Source organism: Gracilinanus agilis, chromosome 4 (assembly GCF_016433145.1).
Source record: "Gracilinanus agilis isolate LMUSP501 chromosome 4, AgileGrace, whole genome shotgun sequence".
Lineage (NCBI taxonomy): Eukaryota > Metazoa > Chordata > Mammalia > Didelphimorphia > Didelphidae > Gracilinanus > Gracilinanus agilis.
In genome coordinates, this window is record NC_058133.1 from 195965229 (window position 1) to 195991476 (window position 26248).

At 40.8% G+C, this 26248-nt stretch overlaps 1 protein-coding gene across 3 annotated transcripts in view; it reads left to right on the forward strand.

The window, feature by feature from the left end:
* Positions 1–19818: 19818 nt before the first annotated feature.
* The window catches only part of NFE2L1 (NFE2 like bZIP transcription factor 1), an 18279-nt gene continuing 11849 nt past the window's right edge, over positions 19819–26248 (forward strand). For 2 of the 3 annotated variants that reach the window (XM_044671822.1, XM_044671825.1), the window contains exons 1-2: positions 19819–19966; positions 21771–22773. In XM_044671822.1, the coding sequence (XP_044527757.1) occupies positions 22264–22773 (510 nt within the window). In that variant the 5' untranslated portion in view covers positions 19819–19966; positions 21771–22263. Of the gene's footprint in view, positions 19967–20088; positions 20223–21770; positions 22774–26248 lie in introns of those variants that run through there. The other variant, XM_044671823.1, reaches the window with a different exon arrangement.

The following is a 26248-nucleotide window of genomic DNA, read 5'->3' on the forward strand; positions in this document are numbered from 1 at the left end:
GTTTCCCTTCTGATCTTGGCTACATTATTTTCGTTTGTACAAAAGCTTTTTAGTTTTATATAATCAAAATAATTTATTTTACATTTTGTAATTTTCTCTAACTCTTGCTTGGTTTTAAAATCTTTCCTTTCCCAGAGATCTGACAAGTAAACTATTCTATGTTCACTTAACTTATTTATAGTTTCCCTGTTTATATTCAAGTCATTCACCCATTCTGAATTTATCTTGGTGTAGGGTGTGAGATGCTGTTCTAAACCTAATCTCTTCCATACTGTTTTCCAAATTTCCCAACAGTTTTTGTCAAATAGTGGATTTTTGTCCCCAAAATTGGGCTCTTTGGGTTTATCATATACTGTCTTGCTGATGTCACTTACCCCAAGTCTGTTCCACTGATCCTCCCTTCTGTCTCTTAGTCAGTACCATATTGTTTTGATGACTGCTGCTTTATAGTATAGTTTAATATCTGGTACTGCTAGGCCCCCTTCCTTCACATTTTTTTCATTATTTCCCTTGATTTTCTTGATCTTTTATTATTCCAAATGAACTTTGTTATAGTTTTTCCTAATTCAGTGAAAAAGATTTTTGGTAGTGTGATAGGTATGGCACTAAATAGGTAAATTAATTTGGGTAGAATGGTCATTTTTATTATGTTAGCTTGTCCTACCCATGAGCAATCAATGTTTTTCCAATTGTTTAGATCTAGTTTTAATCGTTTGGAAAGTGTTTTGTAGTTGTTTTCATATAATTCCTGTATTTGTTTTGGTAGATAGATTCCCAAGTATTTTATATTATCTAGGGTGATTTTAAATGGTGTTTCTCTTTCTACCTCTTGCTGCTTTGATGTATTGGAAATATATAGAAATGCTGATGATTTATGTGCATTTATTTTGTATCCTGCAACTTTGCTAAAGTTGTTGGTTATTTCTACAAACTTCTTAGCTGATTCTCTAGGATTTTTTAAGTAGACCATCATATCATCAGCAAAGAGTGATAGCTTAGTCTCCTCATTGCCCATTTTAATACCCTCAATTTCTTTTTCTTCTCTAATTGCTACTGCTAGTGTTTCTAGTACAATGTTAAATAATAGAGGAGATAATGGGCATCCTTGTTTCACTCCTCATCTTATTGGAAAGGCTTCTAATTTATCCCCATTGCATATGATGCTTTTGATGGTTTTAGGTATATACTGTTTATTGTTTTTAGGAAAGGTCCTTCTATTCCTATACTTTCCAGTGTTTTCAATAGGAATGGGTGCTGTATTTTGTCAAAGGCTTTTTCAGCATCTATTGAGATAATCATGTGATTTTTGTTTGTTAGATTGTTGATATGGTCAATAATGTGGATGGTTTTCCTAATGTTGAACCATCCTTGCATTCCTGGTATAAATCCCACCTGATTGTGGTGGATGATCCTCTTGATCACTTGCTGGAGTCTTTTTGCTAGTATTCTATTCAGTGAATTGAGAGCCAGACCTAAAGATGAGAGGTCCTAGGTTCAAATCTGGCCTCAGACACTTCTTAGTTGTATGACCCTGGGCAAGTCACTTAACCCCCATTGCCTAGTTCTTGCCACTCTTCTGCCTTGAAACCAAAACACAGTACTGATTCTAAGACGGAAGATAAGGATTTGAAAAAAATGGGGTCAGGCAGCTAGGTGGCTCAGTGGGTTGAGAGCCAGGCCCAGAGATGGGAGGTTCTGGGTTCATATCTGGCCTCAGGTACTTCCTAGCTGTGAGACCCTGGGAAAGTCACTTGACCCCCATTGTCTAGCCCTTACTGCTCTCCTCCCTTGGAACCAAATCACAGTATTGATTTCAAGATGGAAGGTAAGGGTTTAAAAAAAAGGGGGGGAGAAAATAATGTTCTATTGATAGGGGTCCCATAGACAGGATTTGAGGGGAAAGCTTTGGGACTTTTAGAGATGCTCCTGATACACCTACTACATTTAAAGAGCCAATAGAATTGAATTCAGAATCAAGTTTACTTACTAAAACTGACCTGGAAGCTCTAGAGTCTAAGAGGTAATCATAATATGTTTTCCCAACCTTCAGAGTCACATGAGGTTTATTATTTGGGGGAGGGGGGTTAAGACATCAGAGTCTAAGAAATTGAAGATTTCACACACACACACACCCCATTCCAGAACCCTTCCCACACATATACACTCACAATCAAGAAGACCCCTGGCTATTCCTCTGGAGTTCCTCACAAGGAGATTCCCATACTGAGTCAGTGTTCTCTTCACCTTTCTTTTCATGTCCATGAAAAACACAAACTGCCACTCTTTTTAATTCCGTGAGATCCATATTAGTCCAATTTGGGCAGTTAGTCTTAAAATAGTTCTCAACCACCTTACAACTATTTTTTAAAAATTGTCTCCTGATTTGTCTAACATCTCTTTCCCTGGAAAGGTCTAAGACTACATATCTGCCTCCCGGCTCAATAAGCCTATCCATAAATTGGGAGGGGTTTTCATCATCTTTCTGCTTTAGATTTTCAAATTTAGTGCAGACTCTCTCAATGTCTTATAGAGAGAAAGGTGTATGATGTCTAATGTTTACTAAGTTCCCTCTTTTATTATAAGTGGAAACTTCTCTTAGGCCTTTAATTGAATTGTCTTTGATTACTGCTGCTTGGCTTGTTGTTTGGATTGTAATAGAGTAGGTAAGAGGAGGGGGAGGAATGGTGGGGAGGAGGGGTCCAGTAGGGCAAGAGGTGGTTAGGCCAGGGAGAGAGATGGTTTGGTCAGGGTGAGAGATAGTTTGACTAGGGCAAGGCAGAGACTGAGTAGGCTTAGATAGTGAGGGAGTGTAGAGAGATGAATTTCACTTCTAAGACTTGAGACTACTCAAGATATCTTCCTGTTGATTTAACTTGGTGGGGAATAGATAAACTGCAAGGTATCTTATCAGAACAAGGACACTCAGGAACCATACTAAGCAAAGACATTCTAAAACTGTGATCTATGTAAGCTTGGTAATACTCTCAGGGAACAGGAGCTGTTTGAGATAAGTAGGAAACTGCTCTTTCCCAGTGTGGGCCATGCTTTTCAGCACCATCCTTATTCACTTATTTATTTTTAAATGTAACTATTAAATTTCCTGCAGTTCTATTTCCTGTCTGTAGATGGTGCTACCCTAGTGTGTACTGGCTAGGGGTTAGGGTCTCACAAGGGTGTTCTAAAGACTTAATAGAAAAAAATTTGGTGGGGTAGAGACTTGCCCTAATTTGCTAGCCTTAGCCTGAGGCCAAATTTGGAAGGGAAAACAAGAAAAAGCAAAGGCTTTTTATTTAAGGCAAAATAAAACACATTTTCTTATAGGTAAAACCTCTCAGGGTACAGCCTGATTTCAGCTAAATGGATGTGAAGAGTTCTTTCTCTTCCCCTCCCCACCCAAGGGTAAAAAGCCAAGGGCCATGCTTCCATGGCCACATGGATAGGGAGCCACTTCTCTGAGCTGACCTAGGAAGGCAAAAGATTTGGGTGGAGAGCACAGGCTGTGGGATGAGTCCCTTGCTGGGATTTTGTCCTTAGTAGGCCCTGAAATGCTTCTCAGGGTTAAGGGAGCAGTTTTAGTTATCTTGTTGCTTCTCTCCCCAGTTGCTCTCTCCAATGTTCTACCTCCCATTTATGCTAATGATAGAAGCAAGAGGGGGCTCAGAAAGTACCTTAAAAAAAAAAGGAGCAGACTCCCAGGAGCAAGATAAAGCTAAATTTGTTAATTTCTCCTAATATTTAATACTTTCTTAAAAAAAAAAAAAGCAAGAAAGCTAAGCTGAACTAGTTAACTTTCCACAATACTTAGCTCCTTCTCAATAATCCAGAGTTCTGGGCTTCGTGGTAGTAGCTTGTGGGGGCTGAGTAACCTGACCAGGAGGTGGATGTGGAGGAAGGGGTAGAATCTCTCCCCAGGTGAAACCCTGAGGGCTGGGGATGGGGGGGCATCAAACCTTATCCTGAATGACAAGGTCTCAGATGGGGTCTTAGAACCACAGAGTGGATTCTAGGGAAGATGGTTACCTCCACTCAAGATCCCCTTGCATGATTCCTCTCTTATTAACATTCCTTATTGGAATTATTGTGATCAATATCTCTACTCAGCCCCAGGGAAATATAGAAGATTAGTAAAGGCTGTTATTAGAGCCTTTACAAGCCTCCTACCAACTCCTAGGAAAGCCTCACCTTTACATGTAATAATGCAGAAATTCCCCTAAAAATCACCTCATAATAAACAAGCAATTAGTGATTTAACATTAAAGATTTTAAAAACCCAGAGAAACTGCACTTTAGATTTCTCAATCACCATACACAGAAACTTGGAGGATTGCCTTCAAGTTTCTCTGATCCTTGATGTGGAGAGGGAGGACAATGGTTGAAAAATGGAGAAATTGTATTCAAAGTCCCTAAACTGTTTTCTCCACCCCATAGTCCAAGAGACACACTAAATACACCTTTGAAAAATATTGAAAGTTACTGGAGAATGAAAAGTTGTTAGTAACAAAATTAATGTATGACTTAATCCAGGGGTCAGCAACCTTTTTGGCCGTGAGAGCCATAAACACCACATTTTTTAAAATGTAATTTCATGAGAGCCGTACAGTGCTCACAGTGCGCTCCTGTAAAAGTGCCTGAAAAAAAAATTGACTTTATGGCTCCTGCAGAAAGAGTCATATCTGGCCCTCAAAAGAGCCAGATATGGCTCAAGAACCATACGTTGCTGACCCCTGACTTAATCCATTATCTCTAAGATGTATGGTGAGAATGAAAAACCATGCCAAATGTATGTAATCTTAAGAAAAGGGTATAAAAAATAAAGCAGCTCAAGGCTGACCAGAGCACTCTCCATGATGCCTGGTTCTGGCTGAAGTTCAGAGTGACTGTCTTTCATTCATCTTAATGTCCCACCTCCTCAAGAACCTGGACCTGTAGGAGTTTGACTCCTGAAGGCTGGCTGATTGTTACCTAATTAAAACACTGGGTTTACCCAGCAACAGCAAGCAGTTGCCAATTATTCAGCTGTTTTCAGTTGGGGGGGCTAGGGGGATTTAGGACTTACCTGCCTGTGCAGGAAAAACTAGGTGCTTCTGATTTTTCAGTATCAGACCAATAGCTGTAGCTTGTGAGGTTAATCTGCCCTTTTGTCTATTATAAATTGCTCTACCAACTTTGAGCAGAGAACTCCAAACTCCAGAATTAGCGTCTAAGGAACTGACTTGATAGTTTTAGAGAGAGTAAAAAGTGAAGAAAATTGAAGAAAATGATAGTACTTATCCAACTTCGTAATTACCCAAATTATAATAATTAAAAAGGGTGTTGTGCCGTGCCAAATTTTAAGAGTTAAAAAAGTTGTGGTCACCATTTATAATAATTAAAGTTTTAACTATGAGTCTGTTAGTAGCTTGAGTAGCTTTATTACAACAAAGTAGAGATAGCAAAGAGAGAATAATGTAGAAAGGAGATAGGGAATTGTCTAGCCTACCACTCCAAGTCTGCTCTGAAGAAATCTAGCTCGCTCCCCCTACAAAGCTCCAATCTCTGACCAGAAGAGCAAGAGTCTCAGCCTCCAGGTTTCAATCTCCAGGTAGAAGGCCTTGAAAGTCTCTTCCCCCTAAGGGAGTCACCAAAGCCTAACTCCTCTTTCAGCAAGAGCCACCAATGCAGAATGAATGTTCAGCTCTCCAGACTCAACTTTTATAAGCCCTTTTCCCACATCACTTCCTGACTCTCTGGTTTCTATTTATTTTCACTGTGGGTTGATCTATCTCTGCACATCTCAATGGTAAAAAGACCTCCAGGTCCCTGATTAATTAAAATAAAACAAAGGGAAGGGAAGTCCAAGTCCACTGGTTAAGTTTAAAAGAACAAAGGGAGTTTAATTTCCCTTTCACACTATTCCTCTCCAAAAAGAACTCATTGGACTCAGAGTACAGATTGAAACATTTTCTTCTATTATTTTTCTTTTTCCTGCCTCACTCCTTCCCTTTCTTCCTCTCCTTTCTTTCTTTCTACCCTTCATCCCTTCTTATCTTTCTTCCTCCCTCCTTTCCTTTCTCTCTTCCTTCCTTCTTCCTTCCTTCCTAACGTGGTTAAGGTGGAGGAAATATATTGTTTATATCTATATATATTTGTAATTTTTTTTGCCTTCTCTATTGTAAAAGGTAACATTATTATGGTTGGACTGAATATATAAGAGTATGGTCACCAGGAATTTAATTAATTAATTCCAAATGATTTTTTTTCTAGGAATTTGATTATAAAATAGAGGGAAAGAGTAGAGAAATGAGAAGAGGCAGAGTAAGAGATCTAGCTTAATGAGCTACACTATGTGTTCAAACCCTGGCTTACTCTGGCAGGGCTCCAGTAGCCCCAGCCAGAGGGCCCAAGGGTCAATTAACAAGGGTTTAGCCAAGAGGCCTCCTCCAGATGAGGGGCCCCTATGGAGGCTAGTACCTCCAGGAAAAAGCCAAGGAAGGTAGTCAGCCTTTTTCACTCACCCACGTGGTAGTCCTAATGGAAGCAGTCCTCAGCCAGATCTCCTCCAGCATTAAGTTCAAGGCGAAAAAAACACCCTCTTCACAGGAGGTTCTTGCAATTTATAAAGACCATTCCTTTCGTCACTTCCTATGCTTTCCTCCCGCTTTATGTGTACCAATTACAGCTAAAGCTTTGCTTAGGACTACCCAGGGTACAGTCAGTTGATTCTGATTCATCATCCACTTTTGCACATGTGGGTCTCAGCTCCCCATACTGAAGGATAAATGAGGTGTGTACACTTTTGGTGATTAAATCTAAAAAGTGGGCAGGAGAATTAATCCCATCTTTACAACCCCCCCTGTGATCATTTGGGGAGACTAGTCTCCCCAAATGATCATTTGACATAATCATCTTGAACCCCTAAAAATCTTTTAACTACAGGTATATACAATATTGCATCTTCTAAAAGGAAACTACAATAATTAGAGATAAGAGGGAAATAGAAAAGAGAGAGAGCAAAACAATGCTTTCCTAGGCACACTGACAAAAAAACAATTGGGTGCAGTCCCTTTTGGCATAAAAGTTTACATTAAAAATAATTGTTCAACCCACTTCAGTTCAATCAACTGCACCCCAAAGTTCATTCTGGATCTTCTTGATGCAGTGTAGGTTTTTGCATGCATCTTTTCCAAACAGTTCATTTTATGGATTCAAGGAGTTAACAAGCTTCTTTCCCTAAAATTTTTCTTGAACAAAATTTTAAATTATGGATTTTATGAAAATATATACAAGCACCACAACCTTAAGTCTCACACTAGGTTCAAGTCCTTTTACATTGACTTAGAAGTTCATCAATCCCACTGGAATTGGTTTGGTCTTGACTTCATGCTTCTAGGCACTGTGCAGATTGTCATCAATCCCACTGGGATTGGTTGGTCTTCCTGACCTTGTGCTTCTTTGCACTGTATAATGGTTCTTCTGTTCCATTTTGTCTTTGTTAATTGTCATATAGATGATGGATGCACTCCATCAAAAACTGGTTACAATCTGTATACAACCTTTGGAGAATTTAATGGACTAAATATCTCAATTGATTTTAAGGGGTTTTCAGACATTATTTTTAGATATCTTGGTGTTTTTTTCCAAAAGCTCTGACTGATCATTTTGCCTGCCTTTGAGTTATAAGTAACAAGAGGTAAAGGGTCCATTTAGTAGCTGAAGTGATTATTATATATCCCTCCCTCCACATTTGTAAAAATGTAATGGATGAGACATATAACAGTCTTATACCAGAGGAGTTGGGAAGGTGTTCCTGGGGCATGGTACCCCTGGATGGCTCCCAAGAGAGAGAATCTTGCAGGAAGCCTAAGTAGCTTTCTGCATGTTTTTTTAAAATTCTTCAGTTTACTCTACCTTTCCACCAGAATGTTCTAGATTCTAGGTGATGTTTTTAGACCCAAAAGGTTTTCATCAGTACAGAGGTTTGCTTTTTTTCTAGGCTTTTCTGCCAAATTTTGGGAAAATGACAGTAATAGACTTTATTAAAATTTTTTGCCAATTTTGAAAGATTTGCTACATCTGTAGAATTTGTGACAAGTAGACACGAGTTCATAGGTTTTAAATCTCACACAGTAAGTGCCTATGTGGAGGCTCATGTGAATCCTTTCTAATAGTGGTTTTGTTTGCTATTGTCATTAACTGGGCTATTGTGAATTTTTGGTACTTTTTTGAATGTGCATTACCTACTGTATTACTGTTTTATAAAACTGTTACTTTGTGAAAATCATTTGCACTCACACAGTGGTTCATGGCCAAGTTAAAAAGGAAATGGATCTCATTTTTGGTGAGGAACCTTTGTATTCTGCCTCTCCTTGGATGACACAGTGTGTCACTGATTATAAGTTATATTTTTTATTTTTAAAACATTTTTAATATTGATTTTTTCCTTTGTATGTGCAATATAGTATTTGAGTTTTATTTTTTCTCTCCTTTTTTTTTTGAGTTGAAGCACATGTTACCAGTATTAAAAAGGTGTTTTGTTTTGGTTTTTGCACTAGAGTTAGTTTAAAAATGTCCATTAACCCTAATTTCCCTGCATACTCAAAAGCTTTAGACTATGGAAACCTGCTATTTATTGATAAGTGTTATGGGACTGTGATTAATGTTTGTATCTGATTCTAAGAGAAGGAATACCAAAAAAGCCATTGCACAGTGCCAAAGAAGCACAAAGTTAACCTGCATGGTGTTATTCAAGCACAAGGTCAAAGAGACCAACCACTCCCAGTGGGATTGATGAATTTTTGAGCTGCTACAAGAGGACTTGAACTTGTGAGAGACTCAAGGTTGCAACACTTAACATATGTTAAGATGCAGGACTCCTTGTACAACACTCTTCGTGAAATATTTTCTACCAAGCACCTCACTTTGGCTACAATCCTGGCTCCAGTATCCCTGAGAGATAAGGTAAAATCAGACCAACAAAATGGTATTTCTCATTTGGTGCTAAAATCTAGTCCCTTTTCTGTCAATCATAGTGTGGCAAATTTTCTGTAGTCCTGGCTACTGATTGGGTAAGTGCATAATTGCTTAAATCACTTTAATTGGACCCTGATTTAAGGACCTGATATAGGTTTATTTATCCTTTACTTAGAACTTTTACACATAAGACTTTCATATTCTATATTTCATCCAGAAATTATTTTTTCTCTTTTATTTGGATTTTTTCTTGATGTTTTTGATTTTCTTTTGCCAATTGATTCATATACCTTGTAACTCAGCTATGCATCCCTTAGTGATCCCTGTGTTTGTCACCATCCTCTTCAGAGGGGAATGTATTATTATCCTATAATGCAAAGTTTAAATTCTTTTGAGAGTAATTTTAGGATAAGAAACTTGCTACCTCCCTGAATCCAAAAAGTGAACTGTTTGGAGAAGGCATGATGAAGATGTCTGAAGAAACCTATACTGCATCAAGAAGATCCAGAATGAACTTTGGTATGTAGTGAAATTGAACTGTGGGATTTGGGGGAGACTTCCAGTTTAAGATGGTGGCTGAGTAGAAACTGGGCCACTTTCTCTCCTTACCAATATATCCATAGGACAAGAAAACAAAATCCAGATGAAAGAAGGGACCCCACAATAGGGCGCAGTATCGAAGGTACGGGGAATTTGGGGACTTCCACACTATAAGGGGGGGAAATAGCTCCCATCAAAACATGAGCAGATCAACCTTCCCCCACCCCACCCACAGTACCAGAGTCAGAGGCTATGCTCCAGAGTTAGAGCGAGTGGGGGCACAAAATCTAGCCCCTAGGCAGCTAGCTGGCACTACTAGGAGCTTGCCCCTAAGAGCAGCAAGACCTGAGATCCCAGGTGGCTGGAAAACTCAGACCTTGGACACAGGAGTGAGGCTGAGAGAGGCAGCAGCAGTGCCCAGCATGCCCAGACTCAGGGGAAAATCTCAGGTGGAGGAGCAAGCATGGGCCAAGTCCCAAGCTCTGGGCAACTGGCTAGGAACACGGGGGCTTGACCCTGAAAACAGCTAGACCAGAGACCCCAGGAGGGTCCTCAGAGAAGCCAAGAGACTCACAAAGTAGCCTCTGGCAAAAAACTGCTCCCTAACTCCATACAAAGAGAATCATATTGCTTTACTCAGACTTCTGACAGATAAAACATAATGATGCCAATCAAGACTCAAGAAATAAACAAGAAGACCAAGAAAAAAGATCAAACACTTGATAACTTCTGCACAGAAAAAAAAAAACAGAAAACAGAGGACAAAAAATCAAAGACATCTAAACCTTCCCAAAAAAAAGAAAATGGGTCACAAGATCTTGAAGAGTTCAAATCTGAGATTATGAGAAAGATGGAAGAGATCTGGCAAGAAAATAACAGTTTAAAAGGCAGAATTTCACAATTGGAAAGTGAGGCTCAGAAATCAAATGAATTGATAAGCAAACTGAAGACCAGAAATGACCAGCTGGAAGCCTTGAAGAACCAGATTAACAAGATTGAAAAGGAAAACCAGTCTCTAAAAGCTAGAATTGGGCAATTAGAAGCCAATGATCTCTCAAGAGAGCAAGAACAAATAAAGCAAAGTCAAAAAACTGATAAAATAAAAGGAAACATGAAATGCCTCACTGAAAAATTGACAGATCAAGAAAACAGGTCTAGAAGAGACAATTTGAGAATTATTGGTCTTCCTGAAAAAACAGAAATTAATAGAAATTAGGACTCCATACTAAAAGAAATTATTTAGCAAAACTGCCCTGAAGTTCTACAACAAGAGGGCAACAATATAGACATTGAAAGGATCCATGTATCTCTATGGTCTCTACACTAGACCCTGAAAAGACAACCCCCAGAAATATAATAGCCAATTTCAAGAGCTTCCAAGTAAAAGAAAAAAATATTACAAGAAGCCAGAAAGAGATAATTCAGATATAAAGGGTCACCAATCAGGACCACACAGGACCTGGCAGCTTCCACACTAAAAGACTGCAAGGCTTGGAATATGATATTCAGAAAGGCAAGAGAACTGGACAACCAAGGATCACCTATCCATCAAAACTGACTATATACTTCCAGGGGAAAGTATGAGCATACAACAAGATAGAAGATTTCCAAGTATTTGCACAGAAAAGACCAGGACTAAATGGAAAGTTCGATATCCAACCACGAAAACCAAGAGAAACATGAAAAGGTAAATAAGAAACAGAGGAGAAAGAAAGAAAATTCTTATTCTTAAATTTACCATTTTAAGGGCCTTAATAAGATCAAATTATTTGTATTCCTATATGGAGAAATGTTATGTGTAATTTTCAAAAACTGTATTCACTATTATAGTAATTAGAAGAATTATTCATAGGGAGAGGTTGGAGCACTAAATGAGATGGGGCGGGGAAACGAAGAGGGGGAGTGAATAGTAGATGGCATCAAGAGAAACTTGAATGAATAAGAAAAATAGGATATTCTATTTTATAGAAGAGCATGGGAAGGGGAGGGGATGAATACTATTATAAAAAGGAGAGGAAGAGAGCATTAAGAGGTAATATTTAGGGCAGCTGGGTAGCTCAGTGGATTGAGAGTCAGGCCTACAGATGGGAGGTCCTAGGTTCAAATCCAGCCTCAGTCACTTCCCAGTTGTGTGACCCTGGGCAAGTCACTTGACCCCCATTGCCCACCCTTACCATTCTTCCACCAAGGAACCAATACACAGAAGTTAAGGGTTTAGAAAAAAACTTTTAAAAAAAAAAGTAATATTTAAACCTTACTCTCAGCAGAATTAACCCTGAGAGGGAAGAGTAGCTATATCCATTGCGATATAGAATTCTATCTAATTCTACTGAGAAAGTCAGAAGGGATCAACCAAGGGGAGCAGGGGTGTGGGGAGGTCAAAAAAGGGAGGGGAGGATGGGAGGAAGGGAATTCATTAGGCCTTAAAAAATAAAAAGAGGGGAATAATAAGGGAGGGGGGGAAAGGGAAGTAAATCAAGGGAGGGGACAAAGGGGTCTGGTCTAAAAGAAACCACTGGTTTAAAAGGAAATAGTGTAAGAAGAAGGGGTAGAACTAGGAGAGGTACCAAAATGTTGGGGAATACACAACTGATAATTATAACTCTGAATGTGAATGGGATGAACTCGCCCATAAAACAGAAGCAAATAGCAGAGTGGATTGATTAGAAACCAAAATCCTACCATATGTTGTCTACAAGAAATACATATGAGATGGGTGGGTATACACAGGTTTAAGGGGAAGTGCTGGAGCAAAATCTTTTGGACTTCAAATGAGAAAAAGAAGGCAGGAGTAGTGATTATGATCTCTGACAGAGCCAAAGTAAAAATAGATTTGGTTAAAAGAGATAGGGAAAGTAATTACATCATGATAAAAGGCAGTATAGACAATGAGGAAATAACAGTGCTCAATGTGTATGCACCAAACAGTATAGCATCCAAATTCCTAAAGGAGAAACTGGCAGAGCTCAAGAAGGAAATAGATAGCAAAACCATACTAGTGGGAGATCTAAATATTCCTCTTTCAGATCTAGATAAATCAAACCAAAAAATAAATTAAGAAAGAGATAAGAGAGGTAAATGAAATCCTAGAAAAATTAAATTTAATAGATATGTGGAGAAAAATAAATAGGGACAAAAAGGAATACACCTTCTTTTCAGCTGCACATGGTACATTCACAAAGATTGACCATTTAATAGGGCATAGAAACATTGCAAATACAAAAGAGCAGAAATAATAAATGTAACCTTCTCAGATCATAATGCAATAAAAATAATAATTAGTTAGAGAACATGGACAGGCAAATCAAAAACTAATTGGAAATTAAATAATATGATTCTCCAAAACCAGTTAGTTAAAGAAGACATCATAGAAACAATCAATAATTTCAATGAAGAAAATTACAATGATGAAACATCCTACCAAACTCTGTGGGATGCAGCTAAGGCAGTACTCAGGGGGAAATTTATATCCTTGAATGCATGTATTAAGGAATTAGAGAAGGCAAAGATCAATGAACTGGGCATGCAAATTAAAAAACTAGAAAGGGAACAAATTAAAAATCCTCAGCTAAACACAAAATTAGAGATTATAAAAATTAAAGGAGAATTCAATAAAATGGAAAGTAAAAGAACTATTAAATTAATAAATAAGACTAGAAGCTGGTACTTTGAAAAAACAAACAAAATTGACAAAGTACTGGTCAATCTAATTTAAAAAAAGAAAGAAGAAAACCAAATCATCAGTATCAAAGATGAAAAGGGAGACCTCACCTCTAATGAAGAGGAAATCAAGGCAATCATTAAAAATTATTTTGCGCAATTATATTGCAATAAATATGGTAATCTAGGTGAGATGGATGAATATTTACAAAAATATAAATTGCCTAGATTAACAGTAGAAGAAATAGAATGCTTAAATAATCGCATATCAGAAAAAGAAATTGAACAAGCCATCAAAGAACTCCCTAAGAAAAAATCCCCAGGACCAGATGGATTCACAAATGAATTCTATCAAACCTTCAAAGAACAACTAATTCCAATACTATATAAACTATTTGACATAATAAGCAAAGAAGGAGTTCTAAACTCCTTTTATGATACAAATATGGTAATGATCCTAAAGCCAGGTAGATCAAAAACAGTGAAAGAAAACTACAGACTAATTTCCTTAATGAACATAGATGCAAAAATCTTAAACACAATACTAGCAAAGAGACTCCAGCAAATGATCACGAGGGTTATTCATTATGATCTAGTGGGATTTATACCAGGAATGCAAGGATGGTTCAACATCAGGAAAACCATTCACATAATTGACCATATCAACAAGCAAACCAACAAAAACCACATGATTATCTCAATAGATACTGAAAAAGCCTTTGACAAAATACAACATCCATTCCTATTGAAAACACTAGAAAGTATAGGAATAGAAGGACCTTTCCTAAAAATAATAAACAGTATATATGTAAAACCATCAACAAGCATCATATGCAATGGAGATAATTAGAAGCCTTCCCAATAAGATCAGGCGTGAAACAAGGATGCCCACTATTGCCTCTATTATTTAACATTGTACTAGAAACACTAGCAGTAGCAATTAGAGAAGAAAAAGAAATCAAAGGTATTAAAATAGGCATTGAGGAAACTAAGCTATCACTGTTTGCAGATGATATGATGATCTATTTAAAAAATCCTAGAGAATCAACTAAAAAGCTAATAGAAATAATCAACAACTTTAGCAAAGTTGCAGAATACAAAATAAATGCACATAAATCATCAGCATTTCTATATATCTCCAACACATCACAGCAGCAAGAGGTAGAAAGAGAAACACCATTTAAAATCACCCTAGACAATATAAAATACTTAGGAATCTATCTACTAAAACAAACACAGGTATTATATGAACACAACTACAAAACATTTTCTAAACAATTAAAACTAGATCTAAACAGGGGCAGCTGGGTAGTTCAGTGGAGTGAGAGTCAGGCCTAGCGATGGGAGGTCCTAGGTTCAAATCCAGCCTCAGACACTTCCCAGCTGTGTGACCCTGGGCAAGTCACTTGACCCCATTGCCCATCCTTACCACTCTTCCACCTAGGAGCCAATACACAGAAGTTAAGGGTTTAAAAAAAAAACTAGATCTAAACAATTGGAAAAACATTGATTGCTCATGGGTAGGACGAGCTAACATAATAAAAATGACCATTCTATCCAAATTAATTTACCTATTTAGTGCCATACCTATCAAACTACCAAAAAACTTATTTTACTGAATAAGAAAAAACTATAACAAAGTTCATTTGGAAGAACAAAAGATCAAGAATATCAAGGGAGATAATGAAAAAAAAATGTGAAGGAAGGGGGCCTAGCAGTACCAGATTTTAAGCTATACTATAAAGCCATGGTCATCAAAACAATATGGTACTGGCTAAGAGACAGAAGGGAGGATCAGTGGAATAGACTTGGGGTAAGTGACGTCAGCAAGACAGTGTATGATAAACCCAAAGAGCCCAACTTTTGGGACAAAAATCCACTATTTGACAAAAACTGTTGGGAAAATTGGAAAACAATATGGGAGAGATTAGGTTTAGATCAGTATCTCACACCCTACACCAAGATAAATTCAGAATGGGTGAATGACTTGAATATAAAGAGGGAAACTATAAATAAGTTAATTGAACATAGAATAGTATACCTGTCAGATCTATGAGAAAGGAAAGATTTTAAAACCAAGCAAGAGTTAGAAAAAATTACAAAATGTAAAATAAATAATTTTGATTATATTAAATTAAAAAGGTTTTGTATAAACAAAAACAATGCAACCAAAATCAGAAGGGAAACAACAAACTGGGAAAAAATCTTTATAACAAAAAACTCTGACAGAGGTCCAATTACTCAAATATACAAGGAGCTAAATCAATTGTACAAAAAATCAAGCCATTCCCCAATTGATAAATGGGCAAGGGATGTGAATAGGCAATTTTCAGATAAAGAAATCAAAACTAACAATAAGCACATGAGAAAGTGTTCTAAATCTCTAATAATTAGAGAAATGCAAATGAAAACAACTCTGAGGTACCACCTCACACATAGCAGATTGGCTAAAATGAGAGAAGGGAGAGTAGGAGAGTAATGAATGTTCGAGGGGATGTGGCAAAATTGGGATATTAATGCATTGCTGGTGGAGTTGTGAACTGATCCAACTATTCTGGATGGCAATTTGGAACTATGCCCAAAGAGCTCTAAAAGACTGCCTGCCCTTTGATCCAGCCATGCCATTGCTGGGTTTGTACCCTAAAGTGATCATAGATAAACAGACTTGTACAAAGTTACTTATAGCCGTACTTTTTGTGGTGGCAAAAAAGTGGAAAATGAAGGAATGCCCTTCCATTGGGAATGGCTGAACAAATTGTGGTATATGCTGGTGATGGAATACTATTGTGCTAAAAGGAATAATAAACTGGAGGAATTCCAGGTGAACTGGAAAGACCTCCAGGAACTGATGCAGAGTGAAAGAAGCAGAGCCAGAAGAACATTGTACACAGAGACTGATACACTGTGGTAAAATCGAAAGTAATGGACTTCTGTATTAGCAGCAATGCAATGACCCAGGACAATTCTGAGGGATTTATGGAAAGGAATGCTACCCACATTCAGAGGAAGAACTTCAAGAGTGGAATCACAGAAGTAAAACAACTGCTTGAACACATGGGTTGATGCGGACATGATTGGGGATGTAGAAGACACTAAAGGACCACACCAATGCAACTATCAATAATATGTAAATAATTCTTGACTGATCACATGTGTTAAAACCAGTGGAAATGCACATTGGATATGGGGGAATGTTAAAGGGGGGGGTGGTGAAGGAGAAAGTAAAAACATGAATCATGTAAAAAAGATGAAAAATAAAAGTAAAAAAAAATAGAAAGAAAGAAATTGAACTGTGGGGGGTTGAATGCATTTGTTTTGAATGTACACTAATGCCGAAAGGGACTGCCCCCTAATTGGCTTTTTGTCAATGTATCTAGCAATCATTGGTTTTGTTCTCTTTTCCTTTTATCCCCAAATTATTGTAATTTAAAATTTAGTTATGTTTACAAGATCCATTGGAGAGACCAGTCTTCCAAGAGACCTCAGGGGGGTAATGTGGAATTGGAAATTTTGTACCTTTGAACTACATTACCCAGGAATCCACTGACTTCCTGTTATTACATACTGATGTAGACAAGAGATAAATTCGGTGGATTTCTGTGTCTAGTTTTCTTCTCTTGCTATGAGGATAGCTGTGAATGCGGGACTTTTGAACAGGTAGATTAGCCATGGGCACGTGTTTTTATTTTGTTACCTTTTTATTCCTTTACTCTTAGTGATTATTAATAAATCTTATAAAATATAATATTTGAATTTACTGTAAATTCATTTTAATTTTTACACAATGAATAGGGAAAGGGAAAGAGAATTTGGAACTGAAAATAAAATAAAGCAATTTAATTTTTAAAAATTCCACCTTTGCTTGTGGCTAACAATATAATCTCACATTCTGTCCATAATCAGATGATATACATTTTTCCACTTAACCATAAAATAGTTCTGGTCAGTATGTTGCTTGTCATATTCAAAAGTACAACTAGAAAATTATTTATTACTAGTCCCAGAACTCTGAGTCAAATGACTGTAACTCTTAGAACTCTGAACAGAATTGACACTGCCACAAATCTGCCCCATGTGAAAAGGCCAAATCTTAGAGACACTAGAGACAATATATCTAACAGTATTATTCATCAATGTCATCTTTTGGTCCTCTTCCCACTTGGTTTTAAGGCAGAAGGGTAGGATACCAAATCAATTATAAAGGAAGGCAAGCATCTGGCTTGAGCTCTTCCTTAAACTTTCCCTTTTGGCAAATAGTTCTATCATTAGTCTTCACATGAAAGGATAGAAGTTTGAGTATCTCTCTTTGGCAGATTCCACAAGGAGCATAGACTCTAGTTTGTATGTGGCTGGCCTCATGGATACCATTCCCCATTTGTATTTCTTATGCTATGTAAACCATACCAATGAACTTTTAGGGTTGGTATAGCTAGGTAGGTGACGTCATTCTTTTTTTTTTTTTTTTTTTTTTTAACATTTTTAAACCCTTAACTTCTGTGTATTGGCTCCTAGGTGGAAGAGTGGTAAGGGTGGGCAATGAGGGTCAAATGACTTGCCCAGGGTCACACAGCTGGGAAGTGTCTGAGGCCGGCTTTGAACCTAGGACCTCCCATCTCTAGGCCTGACTCTCACTCCACTAAGCTACCCAGCTGCCCCCACAACATCATTCTAATGACAGACATGACCATAAGATGGCTTTATAATTTCAAGAGGTACTAGGTCTATCAGGTATAGCTGAAGGGTGGCAAGTGGAGTTTCTTCTTTGAAGTAACCAGCAACAAAAGACTAAGGCTAAGGATTGTTTGGACAGCAGAGAGCCAAGGTAAAATGTAGAATTTCTAGGGCTCTTTATGTTATCAGCCTCCCTAGAGATTCTAAGAGTAGTAATAAGTAAAATTAACATTTAAAGAAATATCTGTGTAATACTTGGTTCATATTGTACTCTCTTTGGGGGAGACCTTAGACATAAGCCCCTAAGCTTTAAAAAATATTTAGGGGACGGAATGGGGTGTTATTTAAGGGGTCAAAGATGACAAGAAATCATCCCTCTGCTTGGAATGCACTCTATTCAAGTCAGATCCAATTTAATAAACACTTACCGAGTGCTTACTGCACTACTTGCTACCTGGAGAGCACCATTACTAGTCACCCTAAAGCAGCTTACATTCTCCTTTAAGAATAAGAACCTACAGTTTGCCTCTTAATAAGCTGAACTTCCTTCAAGGCTTAGTTCAGATGCAACTTTCTCCAAAAAGCCTTTCATAATTTTTCCAGAGTTTCCTTGATCCTCTCCTCAGTCTATCTTGTATTATATTTATCTGTGAACATGTTACAATGTGTCCAGGAGGACTTGGACTTTTTCATTTTTCCAGCGTGGTGTCTACTGTGGCACATAGTAGCCATTTAATAAATGTTCCCTGAAATGGAAATTAAGACTTCCAGACCTCTTCAAGTCCCAGCTAAAATCTGTCTTTCCTAATTTCCTTTAATGGTAGGTCCTTCTTTTCACTGATTATCTTCAATTTATCCTATTTATCAATTTAGCTTGTTTCATGTTGTCTCCTTGAGAACAGGGATTGTATTTTATCTTTCCTTGTACCCTCCCAATGTCTAGCACATAGGAGGGCACTTAGTGGACTGACTGGAGGAGGTAGCATTTGAATTCAACTGGAAAGGACAGCTAAAAATACTACAGTCTTAGTGGTGGAAGAGTAGACCTTTAAAGCTCGGAGGGGCAGAAGTTGGGAAACCAAGTAGGTTACTGGTGCATCGAGCAAGTGGAGGCTAGGAACTAGAAATGAAATTGACAAGGTGGGAGGTAAAGGGGGTCGTATCCCTGAGGAACATCACAATTCTAATTCTTAGGATACAATGAACTCGTGGGCATGGAGGGAGTGTACAAAAAATACGAAGTTGCCTACTTTCCAGGAAGACTGGGAAAAAACCCTTGGCTATGCTTCTTTGGGTAGGAATGATACGAAAACTCAACCCGCTCGCTCCGCCGTAGCCATGGCAACCTAACTTTGGAGGAAGTCACCGAGCGGTGACTCGTTTCGTGACGTCACGCCACGAGTCAACCACAGTGCAAGGGTCAACGTCACTGTGGAGTGCGAAGGTCGTAGGGGAGGAGTGAATAGGTTTCCACTTCCAGAGATCAAAATGGCGGCACCAACGTCGCAGGCCCCAAGACCACGTGCCTCTGGCTCCACCTTAGTCCCGCCCTCCCACCCCGCCTTCATGTCTCCCTGGGTTTCTGCAAGTCACGCTGAGGTGCCCTGGAGGGGGACTCTGAGTGCCGGTGGCGACGCCCCTTCCCATCCCTCGCGCTGGGACTTCATTTCATAATTCTCTGAGAACATGTAGGGGCCTCAGCAAAAGGTTTCTAAGCCCAGACCAGCCTCGCGGCCCCCGCAAATCCGAGAAAGGGGGTTCGTGCCCGAGGCAATTGGGTCGCTTCCTTCCGTCATTGGTGGGGCTTCACTACGAGGGGAAGGCATATACCGATTGGCCAGTGAGACACGTCAGTTAGGGCGGGGTGGGGGCGCATCCAGCCATTGGTCTACTGCTGCAGCCCAGAGAACCTACACCCGGAGAGGAGTGGTGGTGGAGAGGCCTGTGAGCTGGATATCGATTGGTGGAGTTTTTACCGGAGCTGCCGCGGGGGCGGGCCTTCCAGTGAGGTGGAGGTGGGGCAGAGAGGGGGAAGTGGCGGCGGCGGAACGCGCAGGGCCGGCCGGCGGCGGCGAGGCCCGGGACGCTGGCCTACAGACCTGTGGGGGCGGCGGTGTCAGCGGTGGCGACCGGACTCTGACAGCAGGTATTGGACTCTTTATTTCCCCAGGCCGGCGGGGCTGGGCCCAGGGCTGGCGGGGTCGGAAGCCCCGAGGTGAGGGGGCGGAGCCTAGGCGTGGGAGGCGGTCCAGGAAGGGTTAGGCGGCCCGGGTGGGGTCGAGGTTGGGGGCTGGGGGCCAGCCCGGAGGAAGGCCGTGCTTCCTTCCACTGTCACCGACTCGGAGTCGCTGGACCCTATCTTCAGAAAGGGGGATGGAGATCTGGCCGCCGCAGGACTCAGGGTACCTGGGGCTGGGCCTTAGAAATAGAGCCGGGATGGGGGGTGGGGAGGCTACCGAGGTCGGGGCTGGAGCCCCACCAGGTCTTTAAAGGGGAAACGTGTATATATGTGTGTGCTTATATATACTCTCTATACACATATGTGTGTGTTTATGAATACGCCCTTATATGTGCACATATATATATCTGCAGACTACTAAATTTTCAGGGGTTCTCTCGAGACTGATTTATTAATTCTCTTTTGTGAGAGTGAGAGCTTGGTAGGAAACAAGAATGCCCAACTGTGATTATAAGTTTAGTCTTAACAAGTGAAACCCAGGTGGTGGTGACTTGAAGGGATGCGTAGAGTAATCTTTTTCTTTCTTTTTTCCCCCCTGCCCTAAAGGATGGATTGGTAGAAAGCAGTTAGCTCTATAATCCAGACGAGATTAATGAAACTAGGGTTAATGAAACTGTCAAAAACCAATGTTGGAAGGAATGAGGAATTTGCAACTCTTTTGACAACTTGGGGGGGGGGAACTTGACTTTATCAATGGTTACTGATTTTTACCCCAAAAATCAAATCATGAGTAAACATAAAACTAAATCTGCCTGGACAAATTCTATTCAGAGACTTATAACCCCACAAGAACGAATTCATATTTCCTCCTAACTTTTCCATAATGATAAAAAAGGGAAACTCTCAGGGCATATTTTCTATGTAGGATGGTACATATCCTATATATCTACAAATCCTCACCCAGTTATTTACAACCTCTTCTTACTACATGGGTTGTTCTTAAACTTTTTTGCATCATGGGTCACCATGGCAGACTGGTGGATCCTATACAGACCTTTTCAGAATAATGTATTAAAATTTTTTAAATAAAGTACTTGAGACTACAAAGGGAACTAATTATATTAAAGTAGTTTACTCAAATTTTTTTTTAAACTCAAGTTCACAGACCCATATTAAGAACTCTGTCCAAGTAGAACAGTAGATTTAGAGCTGGAAAGGATCCTGGAGACCACTCCTCATTTTTCTGCTAAGAACTCAGGCACAGAGAAGTTGGTTAAGTGATTTGCCCAGGGACACACAACTAGTGTCTGAGGTAGAATTTTAACCTAGATCTTCCTAAAACCCAGCACCACATCTTCTAGACCATGCTGACAATCTGAGTAGTTCAGAAGTCTTTCTTTCCTGAGACACGAGAAACTGACTCCTCAAACTAAAAATAGAATCTGGGTAGTGTGGAGGGGAATTCAGACAATATTTATGCAAAGTGTTGTGGTTGCTTTGTGTGTTGTCTGCTGTATCCAAAGCAGTTTCTTTGGGAGTGGGAGATTTAATTCATTAAATATTTTACATTAAGAGGAATATTATTCCTTATATAGTTGTATATTTTTTACAGCACTATTTTCTATGGGTGTGTCCTTAGTAAGGAATTTTTCTCCTGTAAAAGAAACTTTTTCTTTTTATTCAGTCTTTGCTAACATGGAAATTTTTCTACCCTTGTCATTGGTGTGGAAAGCCTAGTGTCTTATTTTACCATTCTAATTCCTTTTTTTAGGTTTTTCTGGAAACCCCCCTGGTAAATGTCAAGAAAGAGGGACACTGACCCAAGACAGAGAGACTTAACTTCTCCAGCCAAAGAAATAAAACTCAAGGGGAGAGGGAAAGGGAGAAAAAAAGCCAACTAGCTGTCCTTGAGAACAGCTAAGTGGAGTCATCTAATGTGAGTAAGGAGGAGAAAGGGAGGTGACTGTATGTGGACTGTAGGGTCATTAAATCACATGAGACTCTTTATGTTGGGACTGGGTTAGGAACAGTTGTACTTTTAGAGGACAGGTGATGAGAAGTGAAAGTGAATGTGATCTGGAACCTGGACTTGGCTTCACTCAGAGAGCTTTCCTTCAGTGGCGTTGGTGAGGTCTATCCTTGAATTCTGTCAGGGTTGGCACTAAGGAGTGTGACTTACTGATTGAAGCAGTGGAACACTGGTCTTGATTTGTTTTCTGGAAGATTTAAAAACTGAAAAGAATAAACATTCTGGTCCTTCAGCAATGCTTTCTCTGAAGAAATATTTAACAGAAGGACTCTTGCAGTTCACCATTCTACTAAGTTTGATTGGAGTGCGAGTGGACGTGGATACTTACCTGAACTCGCAACTCCCTCCACTTCGGGAGATCATCCTGGGGCCCAGTTCTGCCTACACACAGACCCAGTTCCACAATCTGAGGAATACTTTGGATGGCTATGGTATCCACCCTAAGAGTGTAGACCTGGACTATTACTTCACAGCTCGGCGGCTTCTCAACCAGGTGAGGGCCCTGGACAGGTTTCAGGTGCCTACCACAGAGGTGAATGCCTGGCTAGTCCATCGAGATCCTGAGGGCTCAGTGTCTGGCAGCCAACCCAGCTCAGCCCTTGCTCTAGAGAGTGCCAGTGGTCTCCAGGATGTGACAGGTTCCGAAAGTGGGGTACGAGAAAGTGAAGCTGAGCAGGGATTCGGGGAAGAGTTGGAAGATCTTGGGGCCGTGGCTCCTCCAGTCAGCGGAGAGTTAACCAAAGAGGTAGGCAACCCCATTTGTGGGTGGTTTGGGCCAAGGGGAAGGGAGGAAACTGTTTGCTTGTATTCCCAGCTCTTAGCACAGTGCCTAGCACAAAGAATGTCCTAATAAATGCTTGTTGACACTTTCTGTCATTTGGGTTATGGTCATGGTTTCAACTTTTCTAACAAATAAGACCACTTCAAAGAGAGATTTACCTTTAGGTTCATCTTGGGCATAGAATGGGGGTGAATTCTGTGACTAGGTATGGGGATCAACAAGCTGTACTGGATGTACAATGTTGGGTAGTTGTCTTGACTCTGGCCAAAAGAAGTGCTGGTTTATGTTATGATATTTGTGGAAGCTATAATGGTTTTGCTAGCTTGCCTGAAAATCTTTTGGTAAGAAATAAATGTGTAGTTTCTGGACCTTTCTTCATTCACTCTTATACTCATGTCCTAGAGCAGTTTTTTCTTCTCTCTTCTCTTGTTTTTTTAGTGACTGGGGCAAGATTAGTAGCTTATTCAGTGGGCATAGTTGGTGTCAGGCAGCCAGGTGAGGGCCACTCTCTCACTTCCCTAAAGAAATAGAATAGAGAAGAGGGAGGGTGGAAGCAAAAGAGGAAACTGCATTCTGCTGCAGAAATCTTGCACTGGCACAGGAGATTAAAGTAATACCATCATTTGCGACAGAGAATGATGCAGTTATATTTCTCTCCCCTCTCCCCCAACCATATTTTTATAAAAAATAGCACTTCATATATATATTTTTTTTAATTTTAAACCCTTAACTTCTGTGTATTGACCCATAGGTGAAAGATTGGTAAGGGTAGGCAATGGGGATCAAGTGACTTGCTCAGGGTCACACAGCTGGGAAGTGTCTGAGGCCAGATTTGAACCTAGGACCTCCTGTCTCTATGCCTGGCTCTCAATCCACTGAGCTACCCAGCTGCCCCTACTTCATATATTTTTGACTCTGTGGTTTGACTGGCCACCCAAATCAGAGACCTGAAAAAGACATACATAACTGAGCCTTTGGGAGTGTCAAGGGCATCCAGTTGCTGAGGGAAGTGGGGTAGCTCTCAGGGAAGCTGAATAGATTGGCTACTTGAATCCCTCTGTGTTTGACATTTGCCTCTCTGTGCTGGGCCCCATCCCTGCTGTTGGTTTTCAGGGCAGTGGTAATGAGAGAATATGGCTGCCCTGAAAGTCTAGTTAGCTGGGTCTGCCCATAGAAAGAGGCTGGAATCATCTGGGCACAGGCCCAGGAAGCAGGAATCTATTTCATCCTCCCATTTTAGACCTTTTTTTCCTCTTGGAATCTTGCCTTACCCATTCTTTTCCAGTATATCACTTCCTCCTTCCTGTCCCTTTTGTTCTAAGTGGTACTGTTTTCTCTTTGCCCTTTCTCCATCACATTCTGCTTTGCCCAGGCCTGCCTTATACTCTTGGGCATGAAGCAAATTCCCAATGCCCCCAACTCCAGCAGTGGCAAAGTACTCTGCAGTAAAATGCCTCTCAATTTTCTCCTTTGCCCTCCCTTCCCCCAGCTAATTTCCCGAAAGGGTGGGCATGACTGTGCTTGCTGCTTGGAAACTGGAGTGGAGAAGGCTAAGCAGTGGCTAAGTGTTCCTATTCCTTTGCCTCTCAGGTCTCTCCTGAGACTGGTGGGTGGAATAGAGGAAACTCTGGGAGGTGACCTGCCATTTGATGTTGTTATTCTCATCTCCTGTTGAAGCCAAAGATGGAAGGAATAGGACTTGGAGAAGAATGTCTGGAGTAGGCCGGATGGGATGTGTAATATTCTACCTGCCTCGGGTTTTGCCCTTTTCCCTGGCCCTGGCGTTTAGGTTTTATGCCTTATTGAGACAAACTGAGATAATGGCTTACTTTAACCCCGCCTTCTGGGCCAGTTCTGGCTTTCCTAATCTTTGGCTCTTTTTTCTCAGAAAAACTGCTTGACGTTTTTTTTAAAGAACTTACCACTATTGAGAGTAAGGCACCAGAATAGAGGTCCCCTGAGAGGGGGGGTGTGTGTGTCTGTCTGTCTGTCTGTCTAACATTGTTACAGAGGGATGAGAGGAGGAAAGATATAAATACTCAGCCTTGGAACATGTGATGGCATTGCTGAAGCTGTTATTTTCGCCAGGGTTACAGGGCCCCCACTCCCTGCAATGCCTAGGCCTTCTGCGATAGCCAGCTGTAGCCAAAGCCCTAGACAGGGATAGGATTCCCTTCAGGATTGGCACACTGCCCAGAGTGGAGGGGTGAGGTTGGGCCTGGGTTGGGGGGTGGGCTGTTTACAGTTCTTTCCTGGTCATGACGAGCCTGGGACATGCTGTTTCTGCTGACTTTAGACATGAGGGGAGCAGGAGGGGGAAGGGAGTTGGATTTTTCTCCTCCAGAGAGCAGTCCAAGGAGTTTCACTTGCTATTATTTTGGTGAGTGCCAGGGGCTTTCCCTCTTAGGTCATATTAGGAGAAGTAGCACAAAGAACTCAAATGAAAGAAGGGCTAAGGCTGAGGTCATTGGGTTGTGGTTAGGATCCTTGTGGGCACCTGTCTCCCTAAGTGCTGGTAATAGGGGCAGCTGATATTCTGCTGGCATGTGACTAGGCCCTGCCAACCCTGTGACATCACTGCACATGTGCAGACAGCTCCCACTCCCTTCCACTGGGTCTGACCTATTTTAGGGTAGCCAGACGCCTATTTCCCAGCGGGTCGAGGCCTATAGGCTTCCAGCTCAGGTTTGGTACTTAGGCCCAAAGTTCCTCTGGGTTTGGATACCTATTGAGTCCAGACCTCTAGGAGGAGTAGAAAAGCTGCTACCACTGAGAGAAGAACTTAAATTCCCAGGAAAAGGATCCCTTATGGCAGCTGGGAATAGCCCTCAGGGACCCTGCGTGCCTGTCCCTGCCCGGACTTGGTAAGCGGGATGCGACAGCAGGGGGAGCAGCATCTCCCTCCCCCAGGACTTTACTGCGCCACCCCAGCTGACTAGCTGGGCTGGGTGGGGCCGCCAGCCCCTGGGTGCATCTCCTCAAGGAGACCCTGGGATGGGATGGGTCTGCGCTGCAGCTTCTTCAGCTGCCTTGGCACAGAGATTGGCTCCAGCTTGCAGCCTAGGTAACCAGCTTTGGGAGGGGATTGGATGCCTGCATCTCCAGCAGAGATTTAGGGGAGGGGATTGGCTCCTATTGCAGCCTAGGTAACTAGAGTGGGAGGGGATTGGCTCTTTGCGCAGCCCAGCGGCTGGCCTGGGGGAGGGGATTGGCTCTCTCCGCAGCCTCAGCAGTGACCTGCGGGGTGGGGGGGGAGGGGATTGGCTCCTTGCTGCAGCCTAGGTAACAAGTTTGGGGGGCGTAAAGGGGGGAAAGAGGGAGGAGCGGGGTGTGGGGTGTTGGGGGACGATAGGTCTAGGAGAGAGTTATCTCTCTCTCTTCTGCAGCCCAGGCACGGAGCATGGGGTGGGAATCCCATCTCACTGCAGCTTCCGCGGTG